This window comes from Montipora foliosa, chromosome 11 (genome assembly GCF_036669935.1).
Source record: "Montipora foliosa isolate CH-2021 chromosome 11, ASM3666993v2, whole genome shotgun sequence".
NCBI classification, from domain to species: Eukaryota; Metazoa; Cnidaria; class Anthozoa; order Scleractinia; family Acroporidae; genus Montipora; species Montipora foliosa.
The window spans coordinates 32835009-32844917 of record NC_090879.1 but is presented as its reverse complement, the minus strand read 5'-3'; the positions used below and the strand labels follow the sequence as shown (position 1 = coordinate 32844917).

Sequence of the window (9909 nt, the reverse complement as noted above, 5' to 3'; positions counted from 1 at the left end):
ATGGAAATGTCAAGTAAACCTGAAACCCATGTTGGGTGGTTTGCGAGGACCGCCATTTTACACACGGTTTCGGTGGTTTACGAGGACCAGCTCTTAAACTAGTCGGGGAGACATTGCTGATCATTTTAGACCGTTTAGAGCCTTAAGGGTTACGAGGACCAGGTATCGGTCCTCACAACTACGGTGGTCCTCGCAACGTTGGTGTGTAACACTAGTTCGGTCCTTGTAACTTCGGTTGGGTGGACACATACATACACACATACATACATACATACATACATACATACATACATACATACATACATACATACATACATACATACATACATACATACATACATACATACATACATACATACATACATACATACTTTATTTAAACAGCTCCCTGTCTAGGGCTCTTCCGCCGTCAATACTAACAACTAATTACATGAATATATCCTAATATGCTAAAACTAAAAGTTACAAATTTAACAAATAATTACAGACTTTATACAACTTTGCTCCCCGAAAAGCAAATGATCGTTGCCCTGTTTTTAATCTACAAATTGGAAGGTCTAACTCTCCACTGCCTCTAGTGTTCCTGCCGTGAATCTTCGAACGCTGAAGTGAATTGAGATTGTAGCATTGGCTACGACGATTAATTACAGAAACAACACATTTGTGTGATGGTGTCCTTCACTGCTTGTTTCATTTCCCTTATCTTCCAACAATAAAGAAATGGACTTAGGGTCGAGTTCAACATAACAAGAGCTAATGGAGGATGCCATGCGAGGTTGGGGAGAGGGCCATAAAAAAATACTGCGGCTGCCACTGAGGCAAATGGGAGATAGCAAGCCACTAATGTAATCTGCACCCACAATGCCGTGGATACTGTCTTTCTGTATCGTGCTACATTGAGTGCAATTTGTTCCCCGTTCTGTTGTCCTTGACGTACATTGTCCTGTAAGTGAACTTGGTTTTGGCGAAGTACTTGATAAATCTTCGTGTAGCAGCAGGTCGAGACTATTATACACAGGATCACCTCTATAGCAAAGATGCTATAACCAATGGGTAGAATGTAAATTGATATCACGGCATTCTTTGTGCTGTAAAGCCAAACGCAGACAACAATGACCCATACCCTCCTTAAAGTTACCACCTGTCTGTACTGAAGCCCCAACGTCAGAGCGAGAAGTCTGTCCACACTTATTGCAGTCAGTGTCATCAAAGATACGGCACAAAAGATTGTAGAAGTCGGATTAAAAAGGACCCCTGAATAATAACAAGGTTTGGAGTATTCAGAAGACAAGAGGAGGATGATATAAAGAGGCTGGGCAACGAGGCTCACACAAAGATTGGTGCTAGCAAGGCAACCCAACAACAGTTTTGATGGCGGATGAAGGGACGAAACCTTTGGAAGAACAGCAATGACGAGAACATTCCCCACAAACGTAGTGATGGAAAGAGGAATATTAATTGCTGAAAAAATGATCTTTGTCTTTGGTTCGGTAGGAGTCGACGGGCAATAATACTCTTCACTTGTAATAATTCCAGTTAGGTTCTGCATTTTTGTTCCTTGATACTGATTGTTACTACTGTGTTCTTTCTAGTTAAAAAATAGCCTCTATTGTATCTGTGGTGCTTTCCGGGAAAGCCCTCTGCCGCTAAAATTATTTAAAAGGCCTCGCGAGATACGTCCAAGAGTTTGCTATTGCCTAGACCTCTAAGTCTCATGACAACGTTTAGATCGATGGATTTTCCCTGGAAAAAAAAAAAAGGACACTTAAATTGATTGATTGATTGATTAATTGATTGACTGGCACAAATGGCCATTTTCTCAAGAGTTAACAAATGCAAACTCCGACTAACACGGATTTGTAAACCTGAAAGCCGAAGAAAAACTTCCTTTGTATAGCAGGAATATCGGCTTGAATTGCTTAAAGCTTGCTTTGACCTCCCATTGCAGGTGAGTTCCTGCAAATAGTACCGTTTTGTTGATGGGAGAGTTAAATCCTGGAAAGACCGTTACAACGTCATTTACAAACGTAGGATGTTTCTTTGGAGCGCTGCGCTACCATTTAGCGAGAGATCCGTTAAGTGGACTCAACACATGCTTTTAGAGGACATTGAACGTGCTACCAAGATTTGGCACTTGGATAGCAAGTGCCATAGCAATTAATACAAACTTTACAACAAACGTGGGAGGGGGCAATCTGGCTGTTTTAAGAGGATATCAGTTTCGTAAATTGATTTAGAATGATTACGTCTTTAATGCCTGTTATTTGCAGGCGGCATTGAAGTTTTGCTAAAACTAGTTTAGTGTGTAGGTCCGATGGTTAAATGTTCATTGCCAGATTTTATGACCTTTTATCCTTCAACCTTGCACGAATTTCTAAAATGCGTATCCTTCGCGCGCGTTTCCAACTGCCATGAGTTTCGACAACTTCGTCTTTAAAAGTTGTCCCTAGTTAGCTTTGGCAAAAACCTACCTTGATCAGATACCTTGATTAGTTTGATCAGATGTTTCCATCCTTCTATTGTTTCTTTGGGAAGGTCACATGCTTGTCATGATGATCAGGAATCGACGGTACAGATAACCAAGGCAATGTCAGTGCACGAAGCCTGATAGTGATGGTTATTTCGACTTGTTGAAAGAACGGGAAATTGCATTAGTGTGTGTTTCTTTAAATGGTCCCGTACATGTTACTCGTGGACTAAGATTGTCCCCAGTGTTGTATTCTTCCGGTCCAGCAGCTATTAAAACCCTTGCGGGACCTTCTGTGTCATTAATGTAAGAAATCGATTTTATTTTGGCAATATCAATCTGATTTAAAGCCTTCAAACGTGAGAAAATCTTGCATCTGGCTGCGTAAATTACTATGCATTTTTATTTAATTTACGTTCCTTGAATTTAAATTGCTATAAGCCACATCCCATTGTTGTTGCAATAAACATAAGCCTATATCTCCTGCCTTCTGATTTTCATGTAACTTTTCAGTCGAATTAAACTATATTTCATTTCGTTTGAAGATACGTGTGCGACATATTTTCTTTGCACAATCGGGTAGAAGAAAAAGGGCTCTATAGGATAACATAAGGTCAATCAGCACTGTTACAAACAAGCCGTTAAATTTCTTAAAATTGTTTTCCTATTTCGGTCAATGGTATTATTTGCAGAAAGTTATTCAGATGCAAATCAGGTTCAATTTCATTTATCAACTTGGTGCATTTTTATCATGGTGAAACCGGAATACAAGCAATAATCCTTTTAGTAAAGCCACTGCTGATGGCGGAAATGAGCTTTGATATTTGCTTGCAACTACTGCTTTATAACCAAACAAAGCGTAGTCGAGAAATTATAACAAAATAAATTGGTTATTGAGTAAAAACGTTTGGAAATACATGGATTTGGGCAACCTACTCACTAGGCCTGGGTTAAATAGGCCAAGTCCTTAGCCTTTGGAAAGGAATGGAAATGTACTCGGGTTATAATTTCTCGACTACGCTCTGTTTGGTTATAAAACATTAGTTGAAAGCAAATATCAAAGCTCATTTCCGCCATCAGCAGGTGATTTAAACTCGATATACAGTATCCGATAGCAAAAGTTCAGTTCAAGTTAAAATCAGTATCAGTTTGACATGGTCAGCAACTGAAAGAGGTTAGCACTTTAAAGATTTATCTTTACTGTGGTTTCTATGTCCCTCTGCCTTATTTGATCGTTGCTAACCTTGAAAAACATGAGTTACAAAACTTAGTATACTACGAAGGACGAGTAATTAAAGTGGGTAAGATCGTACATTCTCTTTTATTGTTAATGAAAGCTCAGAAGTCGAAGATTAATGTTGCCCAGAAACAGAACGAACGATACAGTGAAAAGTGCATTCTATTTGCAATTTATTAACAAAAAATGTACTTGAAATAAAAATACTTGCCGGAACTGTTCCAGCTCTTCAAGTGGGTAACGTCCTGATAATGTATAGTCACAATATAAAGAGTTTTTTAGTGAACATTTCCTTATGCCAAAAAACCGTTTTTCTTGGCCCTCGTAACTGTGTTACTGCCCAAAATGGTCAAGCAGCCAAATAACATAAAATCGGTGTTTCGCGGATTTCACTCAGCTTCAGCGAAGAGATAAGAGTTAAAATGTGTTGCAATGATTGAAAATAGTCAAAAATACGAGTAGCAATTGTAATTTCAGCATTAAAGATTTCAATATATGCAATATATACTAATTTAGTAAAATCCAACTAGTGGTCTATTATCAATGCTGCGTTCTGATTGGTTGAGCTACTAGTAGGCTATTTGTTATAGCCCACTAGTAGCGAAAAGTGCTGGCTTTGAAAACCAAAACAACAATTAAAGTCTAGCTTTAACTAGCGAAAGATGTTTTGTCTCGATATTTTTTTGACCAACTAGTTGGATTTTACTAAAACAATTATTTCTCTCGCCCTCATGGCCTCTGAGTCAATAGCCCATTGGGCCTTCGGCCTCATGGGCTATTGACTCAGAGCCCATTCGGGCTCGAGGAATAATTGTTAAATTTACAAATATATTCTGTAAGCTGTGTTTTGCAAATCAGTGTCGATTGGTTATTTTCATATATCTTTTATCCTTTTCAGGAGAAACAACTGGAACAAGTTTAACCGACCTATACGATAACTCAATAGAACAGCGCTGGAATCGTCATCGTAACATAGAAATCCCGCAGAGAAGAGAAATTTGACAACGCAAAAAGAACACTTACTGTCATAGAGTAATCTCTATATTACCACGCGAAGACGATGAATATTACTGAAGATTTAAACCACACGACAAATCCGGAGTTTTATTGCACCACTGGTCTTAAGAACCAACCCGTCCAAATTCCAATTCGATCTATATTTAAGCCCTTTTGGGAGTGTGATAAGATCGTCGTGTGAAAGCTCGTTTTGTACGCGCACGAGCTCATGTGCGCGCTAATGACGCGAAAATCGTGAGCAGTAGGGATGCGCAATTCCTTAGTATTGCATTGCGCATCCTCACTGCGCACGATTTTCGCGTCATTAGCGCGCGCACATGAGCACGTGCGCATACAAAACGTAAGAGATTTCGCTCAAACTAAACCCGATAGCGAAATAAATGCTCCTTTTCTTTCAAATGAGCACGGTGACCCCCGATTTTTTTTTTTTCAAGTATTTGCTAAGAACAGTCTAACATTGCATTTTTTTAATGTTCATATCATGAATGTTAATTATGCCAAGTTTCCAAAAAAGTTTGATAGTAGAACGATTTCAAGGGAATTACCTTAATTAAGCGAGACAACCGGCATGTGAAAACACAGCCATTTTTAATCCTTGTTTCCGGTTAGCCGCTAGTATTTAACTCAAAACTCTTTGCTTTGTTCAGCTTGGAAGTTAATGCTACTGCTTAGACAAACCTGAAAAAGAATATTTCCAACATTTTAACAGAGAAGCGCACTGGAGGTATGCAAAATCGCGGTTTGAGAAAGGAAACACAAAGGTGGCGATGATATTCAACAACATTATTATTTATTTATTTATTTACTTACTTTGACCGTCCGTTCCCGCAATGTGGCACTTAGAACTCAGCGGGGAATACAAGTGAAAGTTTTATCCAGCTAAAATATATAGCTACATTTTAATTTGTTTAAAGGCTTCAACCGAAACGTTACCCACTACAGCCATACACAAAAAATGTAAGGCGTAGTACAACATAGACCAGATGTTATATCCCGCACCTTGTATATCTCAAAGGACCCCAAAGCACTGTGACAACATTTGATTGACCTGGTCAATGACGTTCACGTACTGTCAATTCTTCGACAAAAAGTTACACCTTTTTTTCTCCCACGCGACGTAAGACACGGATATGACTGAGCAAGAAGTGAAAATAACAGAGAAAGCTGACGCCTTACCAGGAGAACGCATACGAGCTGTTGGCATGTGTTTTTACAAGCCTGTCATGGAACTCATCCCTGGGAACAGTTACAGATTATGTCACAACCCCCAAAACCCACGAGATGCCTCATGTATCGAAGTCAAAGACCGGAAGCGCGTTAGAGCTACCTTGAACAAAAACGCAGCTCGACTTCTTGCCAAGTACTGGGACAAAAACATTGTCGAGGAGCCGACTTGGTTTGTATCATTAGAATTTTTTTTTTCTTAAGCCTGGTCCTTGAAGATGCGAGATGGAGTCGCGGAGACTCTGACCCCTGTGGTTCCCTTGTGTGTGAGCTGCCAGAAAAGAAAACCGAGCAGGATTTAATAGCCCGCAAGCATGCATGCTCCTTCTTAGGCAAGTACGGTGGTGTACGAATTGAAACAGAAACTAAAGGAAACTCAAGGTCAATTTTTACAGCAGTGTGGCCACCGTTTGAAAATGTAACATACTGCAAGGGATGCAGCTTGTTAGTAATGAATAACCGCTGCATGATATTGCACGGTTTAATGTACAATCAAACGGTTTAAAATCTATAAAACAATCTTTAGCGCTAACTGACCCGCTTCCTGAGATCGTTGAAGTTCGGGGTCGCTCATGCCTCCTTGTCGTTGTAATTAACAAAATTGTATAACGATACGCCTTTATATGAGAGAAATCCTTTCAGACAGTTCTGCGTCCTGTGTCCGTCTTTATACTAAACGAATTTAAGAGACGCAGAAAAAAATGTTTGCCCAAGTTCGTCCCACAAGGATTTTGCGTCTTCTATAGCTCGTCCCCTCTTTTCACTAGACGTATAATATGACAGACGCATAATTCGTCTAGACGGATTATGCGTCTCTAGCATAGAAACGGCCAGTGAGCAAACGTTTGGAAAGGAAATTAGAAGAGTTGCAAACAAAGACGAAGTCGAAATTAAGACATTTCTGCAGGCGGAAAAATTCACATCAACTAGATCTCTCGTGGTCACTTAAGAAATATCTTATAAGTATGGCAATCTGCCGTTTCGGTGTTTCGTGATTTAGTTAACTCCGGAGAATCTTGATCTCTGCTGCTGGTAGTGCGATCGTTGTTCCTGGCCAGTTTTGACCAGTAAGACATTATGTACAACCTCTTAAAACCCATTATGCCACAATAAAAGGTTTACTTTATTTATTTTTTTAACATCACTGGAGGAATATTTTGTTTATGTTCAGTCTTTCGCTCAAGTGCGAGATGCGCATGCCCAGTAGGTACTCAACTTACTTGGGCTTACTGTAAGTGACAACCTAAGATGGAGTACCCATGTAAATGATCTTATTAAGAAAGCTACACTTCTTAGTACAGCTGAAACAGGCACAATTGTCGCCAGTATATTTAGCACTTTTTTTATACAACGTGTGTACGATCTACGATTGGCTATGCAATACCAGTATTCTATAATGCGCTGCCGCAGTATCTAATTAATGAGCTTTTACGTATCAAAAAGAGGGCGATATCAATTATTATATTGCCAGAGTCCAGTTACAGTGATACTTGCAAATGTTTGGGGATAACACCCTTGCTAGTCCACCATTGCCAACTGTGCAATACATTTTCAATCACCATAACTTCCGACAAAAACCATAAGCTCTTCAAAACTAATCCTAACCTGACCCTAATTTTCTCTAGACTTCATTTAGGCTACAAGAAACGTTTTTTCAATTCATCTGAGTGCGTATTCAACCGAAAAAACGAGGATCACCAATTTAATTCATTTAACCTAGGTAAAAACATATTCAACCTAAGAACGGATTTTACCGGCAACACATATACATGTATATACATGGTTATCTGGATAAACATGTTCATAGATAGATAGATAGATAGATAGATAGATAGATAGATAGATAGATAGATAGATAGATAGATAGATAGAATGGATAGGATAGAAAAAGTTTACTTAAACACGATATTTTCATCAAATTTACATACGTATTTTACATAGAAAATCTGTTCTACCTAAAAGCCGTGTATAATATATAAGGATATATACGTTTAAAAAATCAATGACGTTAAAATACTTTAAACAAAATTGCACATATGTGATAATACAAAGCTATACATAGATGGTTATAAATAGATATACATGGACAACATGGAAATACATGGTTATAAATGGAAATATATGGACATATATGATACTACACAGCTATACATGGATAAACATGGTTGTACATGGTTATACATAAATACATATTAATAAATGGCTATACAAGGATACACATGGCTATACAAGGCTGTTCATGGATATACATGGATATAGATGGATATACAGGGCTGTACATTGATATACATGGGTGTACATGGATATACATAGGTATACATGGATATACATGGCTGTACATTGACATACACGGGTATACATGGATATAGGGGAGGTAGTGTGGCCCAGTGGTTAGAGCGCTTGCCTTGAGATTTGGAGATCCCGGGTTCAAGACCCGCTCTGACCCTTCGTTGAATTTGATCCTGGTAGTCCCTGGTTCAACTTCCCATCTGCACTTGTAAATAGAAAACTGGTTCGCCTCCAGCCAGTTGGGATTCTTAACAGTTGTTGTTGTTCTGTTCTGTCGTTTCGTTGTGTTTCATTGGCCCTAAAAAGCCCCTATGGGGAGCGGTCAATTAAGTATGTATTGTATTGTATATACATAGGTATAAATGGATGTACATGGCTGTACATGGATATACATGGATAAACATGGGTATACGTGGGTATGCATGGCTGTACAAGGCTTTCCATAGATGTACATGGGTATACATGGATATCAATAGCCATACATGGATATACTTGGGTATACTGGATATTTAACAATTATTCTACGAGGGTGCGCTGGATATGAAATGATATATATAACCAGGATGAACACTTACACTACTTACAATACTAATATTATACTTACATACATATACATTGCACTGCTCATACTTACAGTATTTATACAAGCAAGCAGGACAAACACTTACACTGCTTACAATACTAGCATTATAATTTTTGTTTTTATTAATTTATTTGTTTTTTTACTTACAAATCGCTTCCTCTACTTACACGACTCGGTTTTCATAATTCATGATATCATGCTCAACCTCATCCAATAATTGTTTATTAGACTCACTAGTCTCGCTCTCAAGCAACATTTCTTTTGGATTTTGTACATGCAACCGAAGCTAGTGAGTCTAGTTAGCACAAAAACAAAATAATTTTTTTTTGGCCGCCCTTTATGCATTCGGTCTATGGGTGTAATTTTTTTTGGAGTATCATTGCTTACTCTTACTGCTATAAGTTTTGACAGACTTCTCGCCTTGTTGTTCGGGCTAAGATATAGGCAAGTGGTAACATTAAAAAGAGTATGGGTCGAGTCTTTACTGTTGTCTTTTAGCTATGACGGGAATGCAGTTGCATTCTTATATAACTTTCGTATTGCCGCACGCACTGGCTGCATTCTGCTGACATTTTGTGCACCAACTTCAATCTTCTGTTACACGAAAATATATCTTACGCTTCGCCATCCGACCAAACTACAGACCAAGACCGCGTTCACCAAAGGGAAACAAACGGACGAGGAGTTCGACTGAATATATCGAGATACAGAACGACTGTATCCAGTGCACTTCGGGTTCTGATAACATAAGTGCCTTGTTATTTTCCATTTGGGATACTAAATACCTTTATTTTTAATCATTGGAACACGTATGCCATGGGTTGATATCGCAACAAGACATCAAGTTACAATACCCATCAAATAATGAAAAAACATTTGACGAACTAAACTGCTCACTGATAGCATTCAGTAGGAGTTACCAAGTTTGAAGAATTTGCTAAATACCAATTGATTTTAAAAAGCTTAAGAATCAGCGCCAACACTCTCATGATCTGAGCGGACGGTCTCCCAAGCTAGGCTTCATACAGTATGTTTTAATCTTACGAGGTCAGATTTTGCCTGATGATATTCGTGAGAAACTCGAATGCATGG

The 9909-nt window shown here is 38.6% G+C and overlaps 1 protein-coding gene across 1 annotated transcript; it reads right to left on the bottom strand.

Annotated features, from left to right (window-relative positions):
* Window positions 1–455: 455 nt before the first annotated feature.
* LOC137976922 (adenosine receptor A3-like) lies at window positions 456–1549 on the bottom strand. The gene has a single exon (XM_068824242.1). The coding sequence runs from the start codon at window positions 1547–1549 to the stop codon at window positions 641–643; it is 909 nt and encodes a 302-aa protein (XP_068680343.1). The 3' UTR covers window positions 456–640.
* Window positions 1550–9909: the final 8360 nt, after the last annotated feature.

Bases quoted from the DNA above. Each gene is read 5' to 3' on its own strand.
- LOC137976922 (XM_068824242.1), bottom strand. From the start codon at position 1,549: ATGCAGAACCTAACTGGAATTATTACAAGTGAAGAGTATTATTGCCCG.